General features: G+C 40.3%; 2 protein-coding genes across 16 annotated transcripts in view; one reads left to right on the forward strand and one right to left on the reverse strand.

The window, feature by feature from the left end:
- Positions 1-17,509, forward strand: part of PAN3 (poly(A) specific ribonuclease subunit PAN3) — an 82,166-nt gene extending 64,657 nt beyond the window's left edge. For 11 of the 12 annotated variants that reach the window (XM_061993204.1, XM_061993210.1, XM_061993234.1 and 8 more), the window contains 7 exons: positions 604-769; positions 1,108-1,195; positions 6,522-6,661; positions 7,445-7,574; positions 10,453-10,517; positions 11,468-11,606; positions 14,537-17,509. In XM_061993204.1, coding sequence (XP_061849188.1) covers positions 604-769; positions 1,108-1,195; positions 6,522-6,661; positions 7,445-7,574; positions 10,453-10,517; positions 11,468-11,606; positions 14,537-14,677 — 869 coding nt within the window. In that variant the 3' untranslated portion in view covers positions 14,678-17,509. Of the gene's footprint in view, positions 1-603; positions 770-1,107; positions 1,196-6,521; positions 6,662-7,444; positions 7,575-10,452; positions 10,518-11,467; positions 11,607-12,867; positions 12,966-14,536 lie in introns of all 12 variants that reach the window. The other variant, XR_009818470.1, reaches the window with a different exon arrangement.
- Positions 1-26,919, reverse strand: part of FLT1 (fms related receptor tyrosine kinase 1) — a 144,327-nt gene that overhangs the window by 6,887 nt on the left and 110,521 nt on the right. For 2 of the 4 annotated variants that reach the window (XM_061993162.1, XM_061993181.1), the window contains exon 30: positions 18,955-20,934. The exons of 1 other annotated variant lie outside the window; for it this stretch is intronic. In XM_061993162.1, the coding sequence (XP_061849146.1) occupies positions 20,730-20,934 (205 nt within the window). In that variant the 3' untranslated portion in view covers positions 18,955-20,729. Of the gene's footprint in view, positions 1-5,127; positions 5,239-18,954; positions 20,935-26,919 lie in introns of those variants that run through there. One more of the 4 variants, XM_061993188.1, reaches the window with a different exon arrangement.

Genomic DNA, 26,919 nt, shown 5'->3' on the forward strand with positions numbered 1-26,919 from the left:
TCTTTGTATTACACATACATTACTAAAAATAACATTTGTTACCTATTTTTTCATCTGTCTCAGTATTACTCAAACTGTAGTGTACAATTAGGATATGTTTGCGAACAGTCAGTTTTACTTTTAAAAGGAGAGTGATACACTGCTTTCTTACAGCCTTCCTACAGTAAAGGAGGTAAAATGGGATCTGTTGCAACTATTCTAGTACATACTTGTTTTGGAATACTTTCCTTTTTACTTCTGAAGTACCTGTATGTTTTGATGTACCACTCACTTTCAGCACTTTCTAACTGGCTCTTTTTTTTAGTGATTGTTCATCCTAAACTTAAAAAATCATCATGGTTTCCCCTGAATATGAGTGAAAATAATGAGTAAAAAAATTATCAGCATTTTAGAATGTGATGGCTTTCAAAAAACCCTAACCTAAACCAGCCAAAACAAAAAATCCAACCCCAAACCAACTCTTTAAATGCAATAGACATGTCTTTCAAGGGTTGTTAAGAGTTAAATCAAATGAGTATGTGAGTTAATTGTATAATTCAAAATGATCTAATTTGCTTTTTGCATAGTAGCCTTCTATTGATGCTTACAGTATTTTGCCTCTAGGTCAGCATGACGGACCTCTACCGCGGCAGCATGCTGGATTACTTCCAGAGTCATTGATATGGGCATATATTGTGCAGCTCAGCTCTGCGTTACGGACCATTCATACAGCAGGACTCGCGTGCCGAGTCATGGATCCAACAAAAATTCTAGTAACAGGCAAAACGAGGTAATGGAAGCATTCATTCTCACTCTATTACTGTGTTCTGTATTCATGGGAGCTGCTGAACCTGCACCCTGTTACAGAAATAACAAAGTCTAACTAGAAAACTATGTTACTTTTAACTGGTGTTCAGATCCACTACTGACAATTTAGAAATTTGTCCATTTCTTTGTAAACTGAAGTCTATCAATTGCATTTTTCAAATGGTAAAATTAGTGTTTCCTGCTTCATAGCAATTCACTGAATGCTGATGTGTTTTTGTCATACCAAAACATTCAATGAATGCGAGAGCAAAAATTGAGTAATGAACAAGATTTAATCCTTTTCTCACCTTGTTCCTAAAGGTTACGAGTTAATTGTGTTGGAATCTTTGATGTTTTGACATTTGACAACAGTCAAAATAATCCATTGGCATTAATGGCGCAGTTTCAGGTAAGACAACAGTGCCATAGGTTGGTGGCTTGGCCAGGGAGTACTGGAAAACCAGTGTGATTCTTTTTGGAAGACAAGTATTTTAACTAAACTGTAGTCCAGTTTATCTATCTTTAATTGACTATTTTTTTCATTCTTGATTTGATCTTAGTTCTGTCATGCATTATTCACATTTGCCTGTAATTTCGAAATGTGAGTGTTCATTTTACTGTCTTCTAAAGTTTTTATAAACTCACCAGTTAGGTTGAATTATTAGTGTTTAACAAACTTAGTCAGAAACAGTTGGAAATAGGAGTTTCTAAAGGAAGAAGAAAAAAAATTTATGTTTAGTGTTAAAGATCAAAAGTATTCAGCAACAATTTTTGCCCTGCTTTCTCCTTTGTGATTTTAGCGAAAAATAACTCACTGTTGTGTACCTGTTCAAGAGGAGTAAGGAGGCTTTTAAATAACTGTGCCTTCTCCTCTCTCCTAAAAGGTTCTAGTGTATCTCTATTTTAGGCTCCTAGTTTTTCTGTACTCTCCTGGCCTCTGAAGTATGGACTCTACATTATTCCTCAATTAAGAAGAATCCCTTTAGGCTTAAGACTAACTGTTCAGCAGTCATCTGGAGCATCACTGTGTACAGGAGTGCCTCTTTCCCTAACTTCCCCTCAGGGTAAAGTCCATTGCTTCAGCAGTCATACCCTCTCTGTACTGGGAGTGAAAAACTACAGTAGGGAGTTGGTTTTAATTTGTTTTCATTAATTGAGCTTATTCACTGTGAGAAAATTGCTCATTCAGAGTCTTCCAATAAGAAGTGAAGTGTTTGAGCTTTGGACAGGGAGAAACTAGCTTAGTGGAGACCATGTCCTAGAACATAGAAACTTTTTTTTAATGATACAGTAAAGCAATTTTCAGTGTACTTTATGTAGTACATCAAAGGATTCCTTACTCCTCATCCTCCCCCCCCCAGCTACATATCAAACTTACTGGAAAACAGCTGAGAGAAGATAGGAACAGAAGATAGTGAGGGATTCCACGCTGAAAATGTAATGATTTTTTTAAAAAACAAGTCTAAATACTTATTTAAATTTAAATTTATTTAATTGCAGCTGAAAAAGAAATTATCTTGAGGCATTGACATTCAAATAATTTTAAAGCAAAAATGTTTAATGTATTTGGAGGTACAAGTGTAAAAATATTCAAAGTAATAGTATGTGAATCTGTCAAAAGCATATTCCACCATAGCAGCTGAACACTTGGGAGCTAACTTGCTTGTTAATACATAGCTTTGTTTAGGGGAAATATTTTTGCATGTTTTATATGTTGTTAATATCCAAGTTGTTCAGCTATCACTGCTAAACCACAGAAAAAGGACTCTTGAATATGTAATTTTGGAAGATCTAGGAGTTAAAATATAATTTTGCCTTCTCTTGTCACTTCCTCTAGAAGGGCTAGGCTTTCACTATCTGTTTTGTTCCTTCAGAAGTTCTGGACTGAGTTCGTTCCTTGAAATTCAGGAGTCATTTATCATCCTCTACCTTTGTTTGCCCCAGCTAGATAAAATTACAAAATAACAGCTGCTGCATGTCCTTTTTCCTCTCGATCCATGACCCAGTTCCTGAATTCCTCTGGGGCTCCTGTGACTGTTAAAAATGTAGGTTATCTCTTGGTTTACTGCCCGGCTAATATGCATTTCCTTGTTGCTATCTTCAATGGAGGAAGGTATTTTTGTTAGCATTTATCACTTTCTGGCTATTTCCCATTGTTAATACTAAAAGGAAAGAGTTTGGCAAGAACAGTGAGGGGCTATGTGAAAGGAATGCAATTGTTCTTTACAGTCTGTGTCAAACATATTCATTCATATGGTCATTTAAGAGTTAAATAAAGACAACAATAAGCAAAGCTGACAAGATGTAAATAAAATATGAATACCAATCTGCATTAAAAACCATCTTACAGCTGTGTAAATTCCAGCACAGCACTTCCTACCCCTGCAATCCTTAAGTCTTGTGTCAGTTCATTATTTTCCCTTCAGCGAGGGGAAAACTGTAAATTGTGATGTAGGAAACAGTAATAAGATGTCATAAATATTTATATATTTGGAAAAAAAAATGAAAGTGAGTCCTTCCACATGAAATGAAGAGTAAATGTAAGTTCTGTTGGTTTAACAAGGTCTATAAGGTTACATTTCAGTATTTTTAATTTAGCAGACCAAAATAGCTTTCACCTGTACCTCCCTCATTTAAAGAAACTATCAGAAGGGGCATCTCAAGTGTTAATGTTGAGTTTTAAAAAAAAAAGTAAAATGAAAAATTGAATTGCTTAGAGGAACTTCTGAGGGCAGTTCCAGAACTGAAGAGGATAAGTGAATCCACAGAATACCGAGTGGATGAGCTGATATTGATCCAAGCAAAGCAGTGGAACAGGATAGACAAAAAAGTAATGTCAGTTTCAAAGAGTTTATGGAAAATGGATCAGCCAAGTATCTCCAGGGTATTTGGCATAGCAGCACATACCTTTTTAATATTTTTTAAAAAAGAATGCAGAAGGGAAAGGGTACCTATTAAATTAACTTTGAAATTGCTCACTGACATCTTTGAAATTCATTTGCTAACAGATGTTAATGAACAGTGTGATTTCTGAGTTATCTCCTTGGGGCTGGTTTTGAGTCTAATGCTGCTTAATATTTCTGTCAATGAACTAGACAGTGAAAATCTTTACTAGAAAAGCTTTTGAGAGTTAAAAAGGTTGGTACAGGTTACAGTTATTAATGGAATTGCTGATGAAATCGTCATCAGTTTCATGCAAGGTAGACCTTTGAACAAAGGCAGCCTGTACTTAAAAAGGTGTAAAACATTTCCTTGAAGTTGAGAATCAACTTAATAGTCACTGCTGATAGTTGCCATGGCCAAAGTCTTCTGGCAGGTCTGTGGCAGAAGGAAGTGTTGTAATCTATTGATCATGCAGAGCATGATAAGGAGTATGAACAGGGAACTGATGGTGAGAGTCCCAACTTGAGATATTCTATGATTTCCCTATTACATGGGAAAAATCACTGTCTGTCTCTCCGTACTTGTAAAACTTCAAACGTTGGGCTTTATAACACTTTGGGGTTTTGACTGTCAGTGGATAGTGAGGCACCTCCAGGGACCAGTTCAGCTTGCTCAAAATCTGATCTACAGAATTACAGAATCTTATAATCGACCAGACTCTTAACTGAATTGCTTGAAGTTTAAGTTCCTGAAATTAGTGGCTTTTGTAACTCAAACAAGCATTGACTGTAAAGTGTGTGTGGTTGAGACTGTTGTGTCATCTCTACCAGTTTTTCTGTTAGGTGTAATTTGCAAAACAAACAAAAATTAAGGTGGTGAGTCAACGCTCAAAAAACCAAAAGCCTGAATTTAGAGTTTCCTTGCTGATGTTAATATAAAACTCTTACCCAGCCATTTTTAAAATCTAGTGCAATCTCTATTACGAAAATACCTATTTAAAGGAAGACTACATTTTCATAGGGTCTTGCCTGAAGTTGTATATTCAATGTTTCAAGGCTGCATGATGATAGAGAATTTAAATAGAATACATCCTTATGGATTACTAAAAGTTGGAAGTTATGAAGTGTAAAGTAGGAGACTGCAGAAAGAAGCTAGATTGTGATTAATGCAAATACATATTTCTGCTAAGTATTTTAGAAAAAATGCATGTCTCTGTATAGATACTGTATCAGCAAGATTCCTTTGTTTGGTAGTATAACAGTGTCCTCTGCAGCTCAAATCTCCTATTTGGTACTAGAAGCAAGTGAGTTCCCACCAAAATGGGATATGCTGCTCTGATTCATTTTTTCTTTGGTAAAGTACAACAGGATGCTGCTACTCAGGCCTTCCTCTGGTTCTTTAAGATGTTGAGTCTAGCAAATGCAAGTCCCATCTTCTTCTCCACTGCTTTGTTCTTGCTTCTGTCTTGTTTTTCACATTCTGTTTGTCTTCATTAGCTGCAAGAGTACCATGCTTTTTAACTTCTGTCGTGTTGCAAATCTGTGCTTAAATTGTGCTTCTTAATCATACCTGATATGGAAACAGTAGGGACAATGAGAGATCTTGAAAGGTTTTCTTTGCTCTATCCCTCAAGACCTGGGAGATGTGACTGCAGGGAAGACTCTGCTCAGCTACTGAAGCCAGAGGCAGCAAACATGGTTATCCCTCTGAGGGGAAGAGCTGTGAGGATCTGTGGCATGTTCATCATCACAAAACTTCTCTAAAACTGCCAAAATCTAAACAGAACTTGTAATGTTGCAGTGCTGCCAGATTTTCAGCCTTTCTTAGAGGAATTACAGAAAGTTTATTCCTTGTGTGACTGTGTTCTCTGTTGAATGGCATAGCCGTGCTCTAGACTGTGGACCTGACATTCTCAATTAGTAGCTTTCACTTCTGCAAAGATCAGGAAAATACTGAATTTGTATCTCTAACTCTTAAATTTTGCTCTGAAACAAGCATCCGACTGCAGGTGTTTCAAGCTTGGCCAAGTTGCATGCAACTGAAAGCTAAATTAGGCTCCTGTTTTTAGGGGTTGGCTTTAAAATCTGGCATAGTTTTCAAAATTTTATGTGGCTGTCAATTAAAATCAGCAGAATTTTCTTCTGTGGCAAAGCAAGCCTGTATGCAGCTTTTACCTTTTAAGAGCAGTTTCAAAGGAAGTGTTTAGTAACGTTAAAGATTTCTTTATAAAATGTGATGCTGTTCATTTGTCAGCCATACAGTCCTGTTCCTGTCTAGTTACTTTCAAGCAGTTCATGTCTTTCCACACTGGCCATGAGAAAAGAAAACCTTTAAGGTCTTTGTTAAAACAGAAGTATTGTTTGCTGGAATCTAGTGTACATTCCAATGTGGATGGCTGGTGTGAAAAAGCAAATGCTGTTTCTGTTTTAACAAACGATCCTCAATGGGCATTTCTGCATTTCGTATTGAGAGGACTTGCTGTCTTTGCCACTTCACTTGACTCATCAGGAGCGAGCAGGTGGGTGGTTAGGAGAACTTCTCTGCAGAGCTTCTGCTCGCTACATGAGTTGTCTCTGGTACTATCCTTAAGCTAAAAATAGGTAAGTTTTCAGCATTCAAAGATAAATATAGTACCTTGAAATTTCTAGGTATCAGGGTGGAAAATCAGGACAGACTTTCCTCGGTGCATTTTAACTAGCGCAACTTGGGCAGTCGCGTTGAACTACAATTTGAATAACATTTCTTTTAGTTGCTCAAATTCTTCTAAAGTTATTGAAGAACTGTCTCTTTTTAAACACTAGGTAATATTTATCTATACTAGGAATCTAATCCATGTGTGTTTTCCCTGTTAGCAAGCAGATCTGATCTCCCTGGGGAAAGTTGTGTTGGCTTTGGCTTGCAATTCTTTATCAGGAATTCAGAGAGAGAACTTGCAGAAAGCAATGGAATTAGTGACAATCAACTATTCCTCTGATCTGAAGAATCTGATTTTGTAAGTTTGCCTAAGTCTTTTAAAGAAAATTAATACTACTTGAAAACATACAAATGACATTGTTGAATGATATTTTTAAATGCAAATAAGATTACAGATGTAACTGCTGTCATTGTGTTGTCTGCATGTTGTTAAATAACATAGTTTTAGATTAGATTGTATAATGTGTGTTTTCATGCTGTAGCTAATAAAATCAATGTCCTATCTTAAAATGCTTAAAATTGTTGTTAGGAGTTTTAACAGCACTTAAAGATGTCTTGGATATTGGGCTTCATTGCCTGTTATTTACCATAGCAATATGTTAGTCTTATGTTACCATCCGAGAAACAGGCACATTGCCTTCTTGACCGAAGGCTTGAGTGCTGTTTTTCTTGTCTGCATGTAATTTTACTTAGTGCTTTAGTATACTCAGCCTTTCTCTTCTTGCAGCCTAAGAGGGAGAAGTTGAAATCTACCTCCTCCCTCTTTTGAAAAACAATTGCGTTACAATCTGAATCTTCATGTCTTCTCTCAAATTTTTGAGTATGTTCTTGGTGTTTAAGTTGAGTGAACTATGCAGGTCCATGAAAGTACGTTCCTATCTTGTGCAAATAACTGACTGGATGTATACATATCAATTAACACACCTTTACTCTGATATATATTTTAAGAAATGCTGCAATTATCAACTTTGTGCATTAAATAGACATTAAGGTCAAATAGTTATAAAATCATGATAGGATGACTCTCTGACAATTGCAGCATGTTCAAGGAATGTCTTTGGGGATAATGATATTTTGGCAGGTATTTGCTGACCGACCAAAACAGGCTTCGCAGTGTAAATGATATCATGCCTATGATTGGTGCACGATTCTATACTCAGTTGGATGCTGCTCAAATGCGAAATGATGTCATAGAGGAAGACCTTGCAAAGGTAAATAATTCAGTAATTCCTATAGGAAGACCTATAGTCAGCATTCCCACAACTGTATCTTAAAAGGGAATACATCCTGTCCTTTTTGCCTTTTGTTTGTCTTGCAACTTAAGTAATTTGCCTGCAGATTTGAGAACTTTGAGCTCAAGCTATTGAAAGTTTAAAAGCTTCAAGAACCACTAGTTTTACAATGTCCTCAACTGAATGAACCTCTTCATGTCTGACCAGCAGTCTCGGAGAAAGATGTCTTTTATAGAATGAATTAAAAGTGGTATTCTAAGTAAATAAGTATGTCATCACACACTGTATCACGTAGTTTGTACTGGAGATTATACAGCAACAAATGTTGCCATTAAGTTCTTGGCTGGAATTGGATTCCAGCATCCCTTTATGTATCTCATATGTTTTCCTTTCCAAATAAATGCCAGGTCATGGAGTTAAAGGCTGCCATCCTCAGTTTCCCTGAAGTGCGCACCTCTTGCTGTGGGGATCTGGTTAGTCTAGAAAGTTCAGTCAAGATATCAAGTGCTAGCTACAGAGGAAATACATACTTTGTCCTGTGTTTAGTTTGTATTTGATTAACATAAAAGGATGTCTGCTCCTCAGGACTTTCTAAGACAGAAAGCTTTAATGATGTTAAAGATTTGTGGGATAGGGTATTAAGTTTTGAAGGATTTAATGTAGCTCTGTGACTTCTTTGCATTATATGCCCACATTGAGATTTTTTTTTTAAGAGGCAGTAGACTAATGATATTGGGATTCTGATGGATTGATTCTCTTAATTTATCCACCATTGGCTCATTAGGTAACAGTTGTTCCCTCCTCAGTGAAAGGTACTGAAATATATCAGAAGCATAGAGCTGTGGAAGAGCAAGGTGTTATCTACTTTGGATGCAGAGCTCTGGACAGTGCGTGCCCACTCTGAGAATCAACTATTACTCCTGCTCTGAAGATACTTGAGATCATTTCTTATTAAGGTGGCCCAATGTGCCTGCACAAATCTGAGCAGGTGGACATCTTCCTATTACAAAGACAGAGATTGTCTTGTTAATCAGCTTTAAGCAGTATGCATTTTCAGACAGGTTTTTCATAGCAGTTGCTTGTCACTGGCAGGAGAGCATAGCCACCACAAATCCAGGTTGTTGCATAGCCCCCAGTTTGGCAATAGCTGTTTATCTGGCAGCAATAAATAGCAGTTGTTAACTAGCTGTCATATTAATTTTTTTGTACTACCACAACATCAGAGCTACAGTGTCCCTGGTCTAACCTGGTATCTTCTCTTCATTATTGCACCAAAACAAATGCTTAGGGGAGAGTATTAGAACAAGAATATCACATATGATACTTTTTCTCATGTCCTCCAAGCACAAAGTCATCTGTAACTTTGGGCCCTTTAATTCTGGAAGTGATTTGTATGTAGTTAATAACTGCTTTTTTGAAGCCATGAATATTTTGTTGCTCCTGTCACGCTCACATTTCACGGAGCAGTGACACCATTACACTATCCCTTTTCTTCTGTGCCTTGATATTCCCATCACCTGTGTGTCACAACATTCAAAGCCTCAGTTTTTCAGCTCCTCTAATCTACCCTGTAGATGAGCTTCCTGCCTTCCAGGCTGCCAAGCCTGCTCAGAGGCTGCCTGGAGACTTAGTGCCAGCTGGGTCACCCTTGACTGTGAATCTGCAGGGCAGTGTCATTTACACAGATGTGGTTTCAGGTTTTGTGTATTTGGCTATGTACTAAAAAATTATTTGGTGGTTATATAAGACCTCTGCAAGCTGGAGAAGGTAAACCTTCCCTGTCAGTCTCTAAACATAGCTACTGTTATGGCATAAGATGTTTTGCTGTATGTTTTCTTAGACTGCTAATAGAAGTCTTGCAAGCCATAGGTTTTCTGAGGTCAAGCCATTATCACCTTGACCTACTTTATTTACCCAGCTGTGCACAGTAATCTACTCCAGACTGAATTCATTTGAAATCAATAGGATCATGCATGGAATGAGACACAGCTTAGCATACACATTGTAGAGCTGCACCGTTGGAGAATATATATAATACCAGAAGAGACTGTTTTTCTTGACAGCTTTGAGCAGCTTTTACTTGAAAGATGAATGCACAGTGTAACGTAAGCTAGGATGTAACTCTTTTGACTGTATCCTAAGTGATGAGGGAAATGTATGAAATCTATTTTTCAGTTGCATGTATTCTAAACATCTGTAATTCTAATGTTCTGTCTTTGGTGTGAGCTCATTCCAATCACTTTGTCTCTGTCATTGATGGACTGAAAATTTATACTGTTTTAAGACTTAAATTTAAGCTTTTCTTGGAAAAACTTCTTAAATATATTTGGAAACAATTATAATTTGAATGTTAGTGATACTGTTGCTAAATATTTACTAATAATAGCCCATGAGGCATTTCTGAAAAACAAATTCAGTAGATTAGGTTCTTTCTCATCTTTTAGCTGAAATAAGGTATTTTAGTATATACTTCCATAGGTCTTGATAACTCTGTGTGTATATATGTTAACATATTCTTCCTGGTTAACTTACTATATTTTAGCAACCTGTAAGTACAGGCTGGAAAATGTTTCTAACAAAGAAATAAACTGCCTAATCCATTTCCTTCTGGGGCAGTAAGGCGTACTTAGTGGTTACATCTTCACATTATCATTTGAATGTGAAGTGCTGGAATGAGCATTGTGCTACCAACACACCATATAGTGCATTTGATCTCTCTGAAAAAAATGGTACCCTCTTCTTTGAATAAATCCATCAGTGTAATTCATTGTGCTTCATTGACATTACACATCTTTTGCAGATAAGTGTTGTAATTTTATGTTGAAGAAACTTTAATAACCTTTTCTTTATTTTCTAGGAGGTGCAGAATGGAAGGTTGTTTAGGCTTCTAGCAAAACTGGGAACAATCAATGAGAGGCCAGAGTAAGAAATACTTGTTTTCATGGTATAAACTATGTAAAACCCAGTTTGCAATGTAAGGATTCTTCCCTCATAGGTATAAGCTAAACATTTTCCCCATATTTGCCCCTGAAGAAATGAGTATTTAAGAAGCCTTGAGAAAAATAAGGCAAGCAACTCTTTCCAAAATTTTAAATAAAGGAAAGAGGAGGCTACAAATAAATATGCCAAAGTTGCTTCACTTTTTTAGTGTCATTTCTCTTAGGAGGCTCTTGGAAGTGACAGTAATTCTTGAGGAAATCCATAGCTAGCTCTAACTGTAGCAAATGATGCAGGTATTGGTTTTAAGCTAGGTGATTTTCAGCTTGTTTTTTAGCAACATGAAAGCAGAGCATTCATGGTCTGTGTTCCATCCTATTGAAAAGACTCAGAGTTGTGTTTGTAATGCTGGTTTCTAATGTTTGTGTTAACTCTTGCTTTTTACATTGTTTTTCTGTGACCCTTGGTAGTCATTAGCTTTGGGTACTTCAGTAGCTGAGAAACTTGTCCTCTTGTTTGTGGCAGGGGAAAGACCGCAATTTAATTGCAAAGTATAACTTAGCAGAGCATAAAGATTACTCACTGTAGATTGCAGATTCATATGTATCTGCAACAGGACAAGGGGCAATGGGATGAAGCTGGAACACAAAAAGTTCTACTTAAACATAAGAAAAAACTATTTCACGGTTCAGGTGAGGCAGCCCTGGCACAGGCTGCCCAGAGGGGTTGTGGAGTCTCCTTCCTTGGAGGTCTTCAAGACCCTCCTGGACATGTTGCTGTGCAACCTGATCTAGGTGAACTTGCTTCTGCAGGGGGGTTGGACTAGATGATCTCTAAAGGTCCCTTCCAACCCCTGCCATTCTATGATTCTATCTGTCAGTTTTGATTTTTCTTCAATTTCTCAACCTTTAATACGAGCCTTTGTTTTACACCAGGTTTCAGAAGGACCCAACGTGGTCAGAAACTGGAGACAGGTATTTACTAAAGCTCTTTCGAGATCACCTTTTCCATCAGGTGACAGAAGCGGGTACTCCTTGGATTGACCTCAGTCACATTATCTCATGTCTTAACAAGGTACACTGTACTTGGGTTAGCTTTTACAAGTTTGCTTGGGTTAACTTTCTTTAAAATAATCTTCCGCTTCAAAGCGAGTTGGCATTGGCGGGTTAATTCTGTTGCCTTAACTGATGCTTATTTCCCCCCTGTTTTGAATGAAAATAATGTATTCACTAAGCTAATATTTAAACATTTATGCATATTTTAAATAAACTTAGTACATTCATATTAAAACCTGGAATTTGATAATACAGCATGAGATACAGTATTAACTTTTCAACTTAAAATGCACTGAGTACTGTGGATAAGCAATGCTGGTCCCTTTATGCTACTCTGGTCTTTCAACACAGCATAAAGGATCCATAAAACCCCTTTAACTGGAGGAGGTTTTTGCTGGTACAGTTACCACAGAAGATGGTGATTAGGCAAGAGGATCCATTCCTAAACTGTACTGACCAGAGTAGGAGACGGGAGGGAAACTGTAACATGTAGGATAGTGCTGAAAAATTTATGTGACTTAATGTTTAACCCTCTTCTGATAACTTCCCTAGCCTCTGTTTTCCAAGGTCTGGATCTAACAAAGTGATAGGCAGTTTTCCAGGAGCTGCACCACTAGCAAAATTTTAGCTGAGCATTCTCATGATGAAGAGCAGGAGATAGTGAGAACCCACATATTGGGACCTGTAGAACTTGCCTTTCTCTGAAAATTAAAGTACGTGATCTGATTTCTTTTTTTTGGCAGATCAGCTTTCAACTTATTTTACATTGTTTTGCCAAACTTCAGTAATTCTTAGGAAATTAAGATGCTACTTCTTCCTTTTTTCCTTTTTGTATCTGGTTAATCATTCCACTTGTTCTGTAGAGAACGGTAATGCAGACACTGATAATACACAGTTTCGGTAGCTAGATTAGAATAGCCAACTTCTTCCAAAAAAACCCTGAATGTGTTCAGACTTAACTACAACGAAATGTTGTTCTAAATTGCCAGGGATTTTTATCTGCCATAAGACCACTGCTGTGCATTTCTTTAACCTCCTTTTTATCTTTCTGATTGGTGTCCCTAATCACTTTAAAAAAGGAATTAAAGAGGTTGAGGCTAAATCAAAAAGAAAGCATGTTGATATTGAAGTAGGCAGTGAAATGCCATCATGATTTGAAAGCAGTGACCTGTACAGTACTGTAGCAAGAAGGGACAGTCCTGAATTCGTAGGTCAGGTAAGAGATGGTGTCAAAGAATGCCTTGTTCTATGAATGCTCATGGCTCACTTTTTTTAAACAGAGGCTCTTCTCTTCTGTGGTTGTGGGCTCAGCACACAAAAAATGAGACTTGCAGAACTCTACTTTGGAAATACACTCTAAAAATCACTTCTGAAACTAGTATGTACCAGTAGAAGTAAAGTAGCTTTCCTGCTGCACTCCAAAAGCATTCCTTTTGAATGAAAATTGCTGTATTGTTTAAAAAAAAAAGTCTTTTTTCCATGTGTTGTTTTGGAGATCTTTTCAGCTAAGATATTGATTTATGCCTCTACAGAAAGGGAGAAAGCAAGCCATAAATATTGATGTTTCTAGTTAGCTGTGTGGCTTACTTAATACAGACCTTCCATATCCTACATAGATCAAGATAATTTATGGATTTCTTGCATGATGCTAATGAGAACAGTGACTGTTTCACAAACACCTTAATCGTGATGCTCTTTTTTAATGGATGTTGGAACAGACTGATGGTTTTATCCTATTTTCCAAGAATCGAAAGCTAATTGGCTTGGTTTTGACCTTCTGGAGCTATTTACCATGCAGGAGCTTTAAATTGAAGAAGTTCCACCTTTTAAGGTTGTGCTTAGAACATTACTTCAGAAGACAAATGCAATAAATTTTGAGCTTACTGTATTGCTCCAAGCAGCAGCTAGTGGAACATCTCAGTGACAAATTTGATTGTTCATCTGCTATTCACTACAGCGTTGTCATACATTTGTTTAATCTTGCTGGGATTGTATTTCCAAAGATTGTTTCAATAGTGTCATATCCCACTTCTCTGCCCCACCTTTTGTTCTGGAACAAGAAAGTTTGTAGTGTCAACTGTTTGGAAATACCAATATGTTGACTAAAACAGAGCTAACAAAGGTTTTGCATTCTAAGAGTCTGACAGTTCTCCAGTGATAAACATATCTTGCAAAGTGAACTAAGTATTGTAATGTTCGAAGGAACTTCAGCAAGTAAAAGAAGATACTCTTCTGTTCCAAACGAGGATTTTGTGGTCCATCTCTAAAATGCATAGTGTAACGCACCAGTTTTTAATACTGAATTTGAGAAGCCAGAACAAAACATGAAAACAAATATGGAACAGACTTTAATCGTAAACTTCAAATTAACTGTTTCTTTACGAATTATAACTAGGAAACTTATTTTGTTAGAATAAGGGATGAAATGTACCATATGGATTAGGAACTAGTTATTTCCAGTGCTGCCAAAAATGTGAGGTTTGGGTTTTTAACTGCCTTTCAGACTACCTGGGGCTGATTCATTCACTATTTCACTTCAGAAGGGGCAAGAAGTAATTTACCTACTCTACTGGAGGCCTGTGGATTTCATGTTCAAATGTAATGTCAAACATGCTTTTGTTCATCTGGAGCTCTGTGGCAATTTGCTAGGCTTTCTGCATAGGAGAAGGGAGCGTTGCAGGATTATTAGCTTTATGGAAAGGGAAGAAAACAATGGTAACCTAGTGCAAAGGTCTGGAATGTCCATCAGGTTAAAACCAAAATGTCTCGATTTTTTGGCAGGTACGTTGTTGTGGCGCGATTCAGATCCTTCCTTTCTGTGATGTCAGCAGATCTGAACCGCGCCACAACAAGGCGCTCGCCAAGAAATCGATTGCTTTTGTTATTGGGGAAATGTTTTGCCATTTCTTTCACACTTCTTTTATTTTATCTTTTGCATTCTTGTTACAGTTAGATGCTGGTGTGCCAGAAAAAATAAGCCTCATTTCCAGAGATGAGAAGAGTGTACTTGTGGTAACTTACAGCGATTTAAAACGCTGCTTTGAAAATACTTTTCAAGAACTGATTGCAGCCGCAAATGGTCAGTTGTAGTATTTGCTGAAAGCATGCAGGACATTGCTGAGGAACTTAACCAATAGCAAATTGCACTACAGCTGAATTGTTGTTGTCATCTCATTTCACATTTGGGAAACAAACAGGAGATGAGCAAAGCTGCTTGCACTTCAGTCAGGTACACTGTTACTTGAAGGGAAGAATGTTTCACTTATCCTAGAGCTAAGGCTGCCATTGGAGGCTTTATCTGTGAAGAATTTATTTTAGATTAAGGAACACATCAGGTGCATGATGTTCCTGCTTTTATTTTTTCCACTTGTATATGCACTAATTTTAATTTTTTTAAGACTTTTCTGATCTCTGAAGTTTTGCCACATTGTATACTTAAGGGAAACTCTTTGCAAGGACATTTCTGGGATACATTTTTGTCACTGAGGATATAACAAAATTTATTCATTTTTTTATATTATTTGCACCCAGAATAGCATAAAGGACCAGGTAAATAATTTAATAGAAATTGTGTTCTATTAATGACCGTTTAGTTCGTAACCTCTGTACAAGTGTGTTGTATGCAAGCTCTGTATGCCACCCACTGTTAGCTCAAAGAAATGTGAGAAGAAGAAACTTTTTAAAGCCAGTCGAGTGAAGTACCGGTGAATTGACAAAAAACAAAAGGAAAAAGTCCCCTGTCATTTGATTTTAAACTATGTCTAAGCGGAGTGACGAAAATAGCTTAATGGGAAACATCACTGATTTAAGGAGCATTATCAAACCTGCTCTAAACACAACCAGCGCCTTTTAAAAACTGTTTGTACGTTTTCCTGCTAGTCAGAAGCATTTACATTTATGCAATTTTTTTAATAAGATTTTTTTTTTAAAGAAATTGTTTAAATGCCTGAAGTTTCAGGAGTGTATTACTTTAGGTTATTTACAGTATAATTTTTTTGTATAAAGTTCTGTTCTTTGAACCACAGCTTTATTATGGTACGCTACACTGGATACAGATACAAAGACACTGTTAAAAGAAGATTTAACTAAACACAGCAGTTGTCTGGCATCAAGAGCTTTTCAAGTTTTACAGCCTGAATCTGGAGGGATAATGATCTGCTGTGCCTTTGCAGTCACTGCTTAGCCCAAAGTAATATTACTTTTGATAATACTCAACACATGAATATTCCTGAAGTAATTCAGTCTCAAAGTCTGGAATTTTCCTCCTCAATTACCTTTCTAATATTTGGACATGCAGTTGTCTCCAAACTTGGGTATTCATGGGATTTCTAGTTAAACAGCTACACTTTGATACTGAAGACTGCCAAATATGTAGGAATTTCCTTTCTCAAAGCAGTAGTGAAGACTGTATCTATCCTTTCCCAGCACTGAATGTTTTAATAGCACTGGGTGCTCACCATGAAGAAAATGTGGAAACTCAAAAGGTCAGGACAGACTCTAAGCACTTGCAACTGATGTTACTGACATCAATTTTAATAATTCTCAATATTTGTAGTTTTCAGAGAAGTTTTTAATATTTCTCTGTCCACTTTTATAAGCTTTAAAATGATTCTCCGCCTTGAGACTTGCATCAAGAAAAAACGCAACTCTCTTCACATCGAAAGCTTTGAAGACTAGGGACATGCTTTACACATTTTAGAAAATGTGGTTGGATCCACATGAGGTAGCATCAGTTGTTGAGTTGAAAAATCGATTATTGTTGCATTTGATCGAGTGAATTTTAAAAGGAGCATAATGTTTAATATTCAAACGATAACAGTTGCCAGAATGTTCTTTTTAATATAAAAGGAACAGGAACTTTGAGAAGTGAACATGCAAAACAGTCTTTTATCATTAGCTCATGTATTTGAGGAAGAGCAGCTGTCTTTTATATGTTTTTTGACAAATCATATTGTAATTCTTTTGTACAAAAAAGAAGTACTTGTATTCTAGAAGAAATATGAAATGCTTAATTTATAAGCGGGCTGAGGTTTTTTCCAGTATTGTTTTCTTTGAAAATGAAAGGGGATCATCTGTTCAGTTGTGGGGTTTGGGAACCTTTGACAATTTCATTTGGGGACCAATATTTTGTGAAAGTGTAAGGCAGGGGTAAAATAGGGCTTGAATTCTCATCCTTTTTAGACCAGCAAACCACCCTCTGCGAGACATGTCTAAATTGCAAACCTGTGTGTATTTGCATAATGTCAATTTGCTTCAGCCCCTAGTAACCTCAGGACTTGGTTTAAAAATAAAAAAAGGTAGACAGCTAATAAGTTTTCATACATAATGTCATCCAGAAAATATTTGGTGTCAGGTAATACATAAATTTTTTTTGAAAGTTAAGTTTTGTTTTTCTATTTATTTCATTTGATCCGTATTTGGGAATGATTTGAACAGTCTGAAGTTCAGCTCGGGTGTTTTTTTGGGGAGAGCCCTTCTTCCCCATTTTAATTCCATTTAGAAGGTTGTCCTAAAGTTGTCATTTGATCCATTCATAGGAAGAACTGTGTATCTGTATTTAAAAAGAAGAGCCACCGGGATGTGCCCTCCCAGGTGGGGAATTTAATTCTGACCTTCCTATTTTTTACAGCTAAAAGCACAGAAGGGACAACCTTTAAAACCATCTGATGTTGGTTGTTTTAATTTTTGTACCTGTTTTAAGTTCTGTTGCTGTATTTACGATATTGTAAATATTTTGTTGAGGGTACCTATGTATTTTTGATTTGCCCTTGTTTCAGTAATTCAGGTGTCAACTGCTTCCCCTAAAAAGCACCAGTATGTTAAGTTCTAATGTCATGATCCCAATATGTGTTACTCATCTTTAATCCTGTTTTCATTCTTCATGTGTACAGCAGTATTTTTAATAAAGAATACCAGAAATGACGTGGCCTTATTTTGACAATGTGAAGTTCTGAAGCCCGACACAGGGCTCTTCAGCTTTTGGTGCTGGAGTTTTGTTTCATCCTATATATTTCTGTCGTATTCACTCTGTCTGAAGTGCAGAGTTTAAATAGTCACAAGTCACAAAGTGCATTTGGAGCTTTCCACGTTGTATCAGATGTCCTAAAACTTTGGGGTGGTGTTGACCAGAGTCACGTGAACACACGTTTCCTTACCTGCCAAGCCAGGTCCCATCTGTTTCTGTCGGGTCAGGTCTGCTTTATGAAGCAAGCCCTAATGTTGAAAACTCTAAGTACCATTACTTCCATGTTTATTGAGCTTCCTCCCAGCCTCATTACCAAGTATATTAATTTATCTGAGAATTTGCATGTGGAGTCGTGACAGCTTCATTTCCCAGAATTATTCTTCTGTACTGTGAACCAGCAAAGGTGAGATGATTTACTGGGGTGGGGGTAAAATCTCCTGTACCTGTCCCCTCCTGACCCTGGTTCTGCACTGTGAAATTGTGCCATGTGTGTGAAATTGTCAATGCTCCCTGCATACATTGAACATGGAGACACTATCCCAAAAATTGCAGTGTTTTCGACTTTTTAAGACATGGTGAGGTGATTGATTCACTTCTGTAGTCTCCACTTCTCAGTAATGTGCAGCAGCAGCAGCTACACTACTCCTGCTGCAGTAGGCAGTTCCTTTATGTTCAGCCTACCCAGAGACTGTCCCCTCTCTGCTTCCTTCCAGCAGATGTGTGTAGATTATCAACTCTGTGGCTGGGAGATCCTTCCAGATTATAAAACGCTGTATAGCAGAGAGCATCTATGGAACACCTCTGTGGAGGCACCATCCCCAGCTTCTGATGGGTGGGGGGTAGATATGGAGAATCTCTGAAGAAGAGGAAGCATCTACCAGGCCTAAGGTGCTAACTCGGGTCCAAGTTGGCTCAGAACAGGGTTTGTTGGGGACACCTTAGCTCTTTTTGCTGTCTTTTCATCTACATGAGATCTTCTAGCTGCAGAAGTCACCGGGTGGGGAGGCAGCTGAATGGATGCTTGTCAGTAGGCTGCCTTGTCTTCTCTTACCATAAAACCTTGCTTCTCACAGAGGCAAAGCTGTTTTTTTTTCCCCTCTAGACAGCAGGAAGCACTTCTTAGATATGCTGCATCTGGAGCGTGTCACCCAGGGAGCAGTGCAAGTGTTCATCCCTGGACACTTGTTTTGCTGTGGGAGAAGTGTGCCCCCACGCCAGTATTTCATCTTCTCCTTTGCTCTCAAAACTGACCTGTGGGAACGATTGTTTGCCAGATATGTTGGTGCTGCCCAATGCTGAATCATCTGTTACAGCAGTCTCTGACACTGGGTTAACTCATTTTTGTCAGAACTCTTACAGATTGTTTCAAAAGCAAACTTTATTACATGAATTTAGCAGTCAAATACATTATTTGAAGACAGAAAATGCAAGACAAAAGTTATTCACACCTGAAGAAACTCAAGGGGTTCATATAAAAGTAGTCTTTATAGTCCAGTTTTCTTAAATATTTATGCACAAAAAGCATATTTATATATTTACACTGTGCAAACATTCCATTTGAGATGCATCTATCCCGTAACTATTTTTGCTCAATTGGAGTTAAGAAACAGTTTTAAAACTTTTCCTTTTGTTTTGATCAAGATCAAATATATTTTATCAGCAAGAGACAGTGCAATTGATACTTAAAACTGGTGATCTCTTGGCCAGGAAGATCTGGAATTGATACTTAGCTTAGAAGTAGTGGTACAAACTACTCTTGCATATCCAAGACCTTTTTTCTTGGTGCATACGCAAAAGGTCATTTGTCCTTAGGGCAGTTAGTAGGTTAAATTCCCAGCTCTGAAGCTATCTTAACAGGTCAGAGCCTTATTATATGTAGCATTGGAGTTAAGAGATATTTATATTGGAGCACAAGAAGCTGAGAATGGGCAGTAGTTGTTGATTTGGAAGACACCAGTGTTCACACGTTAAATGGCCAACTCAAAATTTAAACATTGCATTCAAAGGTGAAAGGGGATGGTGCATCCTTACACTTCTCCAGCAAAGAATGTTCATGCTCTTTCTGAGATGCTGTACAAAAGTCTATTGCAAAGGAATGGCACTTTTTATTCCTGAACATATATACTGGTAACTAACCTGGAAATTCAACTGTCTTCATAGAAAGGCTGCCCTTACTTTCCAAAGAGCTTGTCTTGTCATTTCTAACTAATCTCTTCACACTCTCTAGTGATGAATTCATTTAAAGTACATGCGGTTTAGTAGCCATCCTGTCTTTTCGGACAGATTCTCATAAATAAAATAGGATCAGTGCAGTGTTAGAAAGTCCACAAGGTTTTGCGGACAGAGCTTGGCTTTAACGTATCTGGCTTGTGGTTTGGTTCCAGTGTGTGTGTGTGTTGGCATACTGACAAAGTGCAAAACTTGAAGAATATTTACTTTGTTTCATCAGGCTTGTCCAAACTGAATTGATGTATATTCCCTGTTGTTGCAGCCCTGGCTCTGATCTTAATTGTCCTCTATCCTTGCCAATTGTGTTTTGCAAAACAAATGTGAAATTCTTGCCTTGCAAGACTCCTTAACCACCCAAAGCAGTAAGAGCCACATAATGCCCCATCCCCAGCCAGCTCATTCAGCTTTCCCAGGGCATGAGCCTTTCCTCAAGTTTCTCAAAGTAGAGTTTTCACTAAAAAGCATACAGCATAGTATTTTTTCTCTGTTCTTGAAGAATCCTTTCTTTTCCAGCACTACCTGGGCCCTAGCAATGGGGTATTAGCTCCCCAGTGCCTGACATGGACTCCTGAGAGCTCCCAGCTGCCTCTCCTATCCAGGGCACTGGTGCAGCAGAGAGGCCGGGTGACTAGAGCAGGAAATACCATCCAGCTGCCAGGAACCACACAGCAAAGTGGTTACCTCTGTAAGGCTGGCTGTCCCAAGTTTTAAGAAGCACTGGGCAGTTTTATTGGCAGCTGTTGGTGTTCAGCATCGGGAAAGTCAAGGCCTAAGCATTAGTATTTTGCTATATGTCATATACAGTTGTTGCAGTCTGTGGAAAGGCAGTCACTGAGGATGGTGTCTTTTTAAATTTTAGGATAATTAAAATTATTTGGGTGAAAGTTTTTAAACTGACAGTGTTTCAGAAGAACCTTTTTGGATTAAATGCATGTGTAAATCTCGGCCTTAAATGGGTGGCTGAGAATAAAGGACCACGGAGTTGTAGTCAGGAGGGGGAGAATGGCATGCTTTCATTTTCTCCAGCACCACGTTGCCACATGTGTATCTTCGCTTGGAGTCACTGAGCTGGTCACAGCTGAAACTGCAGAAGCTTCTCGGCTTGGTTATTCCAGAAAGCACTGACTCCTTGCTCCTGCTGGCACCTTTCACGCTGTAACACAGCAGTGTCACTGTCAGCGTCTTTAATATGTACAGGCAGTGGGTTTAATGACTTGAGCAAAGGCCCATCACAAGCAGCAGCTTTGTTTATTCTCAGCTGATAGGAAGAGCATTGGTGCAGATGGGGATTGCTCAACGGGAATGCAGCATAGAGGGCTAAGAGAGCCCTCCTGTGTCTCCCCTGAGTCCCCTTCTGACCAGAGATGCTGAGATTCTGTTAGTTTCACCACACTCTGCTCAAGTGCTCATGTTCATTTTGAGAGTCTTGGTGCTTACACTCAGCCTAAGCTCCATGGCTCATTTGTGACAGGTACCAGGGAGTTACACCTCACCGAAGGGCAAAGCAGTGTGCAGCGCCAGGCATCTATGCTGCTGCTGGGCTGTGGATCCCCAAAGGTTTCCCACGCTTAAGTCTCCTTCCTAAGGGTTTCTTTGACCAGGAGGAGGGAAATGAAACGCCTGAAGCCTTGGGGCAATAGCAGAAAGCTACTAGTGTAGGTGTTCCCAAAGCCTAATGCTGGGATGAATTGTTAAGATAAACGGCTGATGCTTGTGAAGAAGGGCACGAGGTCTCTCCTCTCTTAAGCTTCTCCCAGCAGCAGACGTGAACTGCTGCTTTGAATTAGAGTTTTCCTGTCTCACAAAGGACAAGTTATCCTGTAGGCTGCCTTTTATAAGCTACTCTTTACAGAGGGGTTTAATGTCTTCTCAGCTGAGCTGCTCTTTAAGACACTGATTGCCATGCAGCACTTTCTCACCCGTATTCAGAGAGCACAGTGCTTAAAAGGGACCTTTCAATTATGAAGAAAGTTAAGGCAGGGAGGATTTTCACACCCTTGAACTTAGATACCGAAGATTTATCTGTAGACAAAGGACAAGCCAGAACATTTTCCATCATTGATTACATGTGGAATCCTAATATAAACATATGTTGGACCACAATGCCTAAAATTAGATTCCCTCCCCTGTATTTTTATAAGTTCATGGACACCCCACCCGGCTCCGTTTATAAGGTCAGGAACATTGGCAGCCCTAGTCTTGAATTCCAGAGAAGACAGTCAGAACATCTGTTGAGGCTTTCAGAGCTCAGGGTTTTGCTTTTCATTTTAATTTGCACCATACAAAGTACAGAACTGGTAGCACAGGGCCTGTCCTGATTAGGAAATGGAGAGGTAACCGTTTCTCGTAGATGTCAGAGCTTCTTGAATCTTTAACTCACTTAAAAGCCCATGTGCTTTTTAAGGAGTGTGGCCTCTGTCTTCTGTCCTACTGTAGGAAGTTGGAGGGATACTCCCAAGAAAGCCACCCTATAACATTTGTGGATGGACAGAGTTCCTGAGGAGGAGCCCTCCAGATGAGGATTGCAGATGCATCCCATATTCTTACATTGCATCTCCTAGCAGATGGACAAGTAATTGCGTGGGGATAAATTCCATAACTATGTGACAAGGTTAGTCATAGAGGCAATGGACTCTCTGTGATGGGTTTAAAGAGAAACACTTCCATGATTTACATTGAAATTGTCTTAAGGAGCAGCAGGCTGGCCGAAGTGGGGTGTTCATGTGGAATTATGAGTCTTAAAATCATTGTGCTGTGATCCTTTCACTCATCATCAGGCTTTTGCACCCTGAAGAACTTTCTTGCAAGCTAGACTTGGCTTCTGTTTCAATTAAACCTTCATACCAGTAGAGCTGCATCTGTTGGCTTTACCTTGAGTGCACTGCTGCATGTGCTCCCACAGATTGCTTTCAGGGAGCTCGCAGGGTTTTGGCATTCATAGTCAGGCTTCATTTTGAGACTGAGCTTACAGTCAGTAAAGGCTTCTTTAGCTGTGGGCTACCTTGTTTCCACTATAGAAATGTAAATTAGAAATTCTGTCTAGTTGTTTTTTAGCTGGGATCCTTTGTTGGAGGAAATGAGCGCTGTTCTCCTGACAGATTCAAGAATGGAGTGAGGCAGAGGCTGTCTGCAGCTCTCCAGATGCTTGTTCCAGCTCACAAGTGGTGGAGTTGCCACTGTTTTTCTGGGTTAGCAATTAGCTGTGACAGAAGGGTTTTCACTAGCCTGAGGATTATGGCTTGCTCAGCTAGGGCTTTTTCCACCAATACTGAAATGCTAGAAAAGAGTTGCAGTTGGGATACTTTCCACTTGTTAAGGAGCAGAGCTCGGAAGGTTGTACTTTCTCTGCCTTCTAACCTTGTGTTAGGCTCTTGTACCTGAGGCCTTCCTTACATTAGTAAAGACTTATCTCACTTTATGCCATTCATAATATAACTTATTTTTTATATCAGTGGCAATAACAAGTCCAAGACAAGCAGAAACCATTTCTGTAGTGCTTCTGGCCACCGTCTGGGTCAGTGGGGCTCCCCAGGTTTCAGAGTGATGCTTGTTTCCTATAGTGAAACCAAGGGTGAGCTGTGTGTGTTTGTGCCTTTCCCACTACAGCAGTGGAAGCTGGAGGGGTGGGGAGTCACCTGGGTCAGTGGGGTACCCCTGCACTCAGGGAGGCTGGCTCCCCACTCTGCACTCCCCAGGGCCTGGCTCTCAGGTTGGTCACACTGAGTAAGCACCAACGCGTGCACTTGCTTTTTCCTGGAGTCAACTGATATGACTCATTATTTAGACCTGTTCTGCTTAACATCTTTATCAGTGGTCTGGATGAGGGGATTGAATGCACCCTCAGTATGTCTGAAGATGATACAAAGCTGGGAGAGTGTGTAGATCTTCTTGAGGGCAGGAAGAGTCTTCAGAGGACCCTGGTCAGGCTGGAGCAATGACCCAAGGCCAATCACATGAGGTTCAACAAGGCCAAGAGCCAGGTGCTGCACTTGGGCCACAGCAACCCCAGGCAATGGCACAGGCTTGGGACAGAGTGTCTGGAAAAGCTGCCCAGAGGAAAAGGACCTGGGGGTGTTGGTTGACAGCCAGCTGAACATGAGCCAGCAGTGTGCCCAGGTGGCCAAGAAGGCCGATGGCATCCTGGCCTGTATCAGCAGTAGTGTAAACAGGAGGACCAGCAATTGTCCCCCTGTATCTGGCACTGTTGAGGCTGCAACTCAAATACTGTGTTTAGTGCTGAGCCTCTCTCTCCAAGAGGGACACTGAGGTGCTGGAGCATGTCCAGAGATGGGCAGTGAAGCTGGTGAAGGGTCTGGAGCACAAGTCTGATGAGCAGCGGAGGAAACTGGGGTTATTTAGCCTGGAGAAGAGGAGGCTGAGGGGAGACATCATTACTCTCTACAACTACGTGAAAGGAGGTTGTGAAGTGGGGTTTGGTCTCTTTTCCAAAGTAAGGAATAATAGGACAAGAGGAAATGGGCTCAAGTTGCACCAGGTTTAGGTTAGCAATTAGAACTTTTTCACTGAGAGAGTTATTAAGCATTGGAACAGGCTGCCCAGGGAGGTGGCGGAGTCACCATCCCTGGATATATCCAACAGATGCATAGATGAGGTGCTGAGGAACATGGTTTAGTGATGGGCTTGACAGTGTGAGGTTAGTGGTTGGACTTGATGATCTTTTAAGATCTTTTCCAACCAATATGCTTAGTTTCCTCTGAAACAAACCCTGGGTGCACTTCTGAGGACAGGTAGGATGCACCAGGTTCAGCTTCTTCCACCCTGTGCAGTCTGTCAGCACTGTCATGACAGACGTGGCCCTTCCAAGCGTGAATGCTGTAATGCCACTCCAGGGCGCGCACGCCCTTGCACTAGCCTGAAAGCATCACCCCAGCTGCCTGGCTCACCTGTGCTTTCTGATGCTTCAAACTAAGAAAAACCCATGCCAAGCCCAATCGCTCTGCCCTGGGTGGGAGGGAAGTGCAGGAGCCCATGGTACAGCAGGCCCGCCTGCGCCAGCCTGCACAGCCCTGCAGCAGCCTCAGCCTTGGCTCAGGAGTGCATTTCTCTGCATCTGTGTCCTAAACTGCAATACTGAGGTTTCCAACGTGACAGGAGGTGCTCTGGGAGAGGCAGGAGTTACAGTGAAGGTGATCTATAAGCTGCTGCTAAGAGTGGGGTGAGGCCTTGGCCTGGCTCTGGTACCAGCTGCCCTGACAGGGAGCTGCTACTGCTCACTCAGAACACATTCTGGGCCTGTTCAGATAACCCAGTGACCTGAAACAGCTCACTGCAAGGCAAGCCAAGCAGAAATGTCAGCACCAGACAGGACCACAGAGGAGGATGCTTGAGATGAAGGGAGGCAGCAGGACTGCATCTGGTTAAATCAGCTTACGTGCCCTGAGCTCCTCCAGGCTCTACCTTCCTACTGCTACTTTCAGGGGTACTTATTTACTGCGCCAATGTAGCCTAAATAATAGCTTAGCTAGGAAACTGCCACTTTTAGGAATGTGTGCAGACTGAAGGGTTGCTGCGCGCATTCACATACACGAGGCTTTCTGACATAGTGCTGCAGTGCCACTTGTTCAGCTCGCGGCCACATGACCTTGTGTGTTCTCAGCCAACTGCTCTGTTTCCCTGAGGATTTATATTCTAGCAGCCACTGTTGAGTTCATTTTTTTTCCCATCCAAGCATTCCTTTTCCTTCTGCAGCTGAAAATGTCCCTTAAAGCAGTTGTGGAGGGATGCTTGGAGCACACTCCACATACTCTGTGCCACGCAAAGAAGGGCTTTTTTACATTTCATTTAAAGAAGTTGCTGTGTTGTCTCTGTCGCTGGCAGCAGCCTTCAGAAAAGTCACATTTACACAAACCACCCCTGAGTTAAACCACTTCTAGGAAACATTGCCTCCCTTGGAGCCCTCTAATATCTCCACATATTCCAAGCTCTCTAATACCTGGCTCCTCAGAAGAGAGCATAGGAAACTGCCTCAATAAAATCAAAGCACCGTACAATTGCTCACAAGCCTCCTTTCTGAAATGTAAGCGGTCAAGGCAGGAGAAAGAGTTTTGCAGCCCTTGTTTGGAGCGGCTTGGATGGGCCCGTGTTAGCCATGCAGGAGCAGTGCTCCACTGCAGCCGCCTGCCAGCAGCGCATCCACCCCACACGCTCTGTGTTTGGGCCTTGTGGCTTTCTGTGTGTTTAACCAACACCCTCTTAGTCACTGGGCTTTTTCTTGAAGCAAGTCCTCTCTGCCTTGGCTGCACGTTTCAACCGTCTCCAATTGTTCACTGAGACAATACTACACGTCCCAGCCTGCCCAGCTGCAAGTCGCTGACAAGTTCAGGACGGTGGGATGGCCTTGACCTCCTTCCAGTGTGAGGTGAGCGATGGGTCGGGCCTGGGCAGTCCCTGGGCTGCCTGGGAGGACTCTGTCAGCTCCACGGGGCCGGGGGACTGACTCACCACCACCACCACCCAGGCAAGAAACGTTTCCCATTTACAGAGAGTTCATGTCAGTGCAACACATTTCTTAGAGCAGCCCTAGTTCCTCGCTTGGGCAGCTGTCAGGAATTAGGTGGAGGAAGGTGGCCAGTATATTAAAGTGCTTAAAGGCAGGAAGAGAAGTGAGGCCCTCACATCCATCTATTGTAAAGTTGCCACTTTAGCATCCTGAGCCCATGGGTGTTAAATGGGCCGTGCTTAGCTGAGTCATGGAAAAGAAGTGCAAAAACAAGCACGGGGAGCCTTGTCCCAGCTGGGGTGCCCTTGGGGACTTGCAGAATCAACTGCAGAGCTTTCATAGCCACACGTTCCTCCTCCCCCTTGCCAACGGCTTGTTTCCTACAGTTGCCTATCTCTACCTTGGTTTAATGCTCTCTGGCACTCACTTGTATGGCCTGGAATTAAGCTGAGGATAGGACTGATCAACAGAGTGCTAATAAACCATATTGGTGATGTGCATTGAAGGGGCTGAGGGTAATTTGTTTCCTCAAAGGTGTATGGAGGGTGAGGTGAGCGAGATGGTTGACTGCTCACGCAATCAAGCAGGACATACCTCAGCAAGAGTGTTTGAATGGGCTGGAAACACCTCAGCTACTTTCATTAGGCAGGACTTAGCACAAGGACCTTCTTTGCCCTC

This window comes from Colius striatus, chromosome 1, assembly GCF_028858725.1.
Source record: "Colius striatus isolate bColStr4 chromosome 1, bColStr4.1.hap1, whole genome shotgun sequence".
NCBI classification, from domain to species: domain Eukaryota; kingdom Metazoa; phylum Chordata; class Aves; order Coliiformes; family Coliidae; genus Colius; species Colius striatus.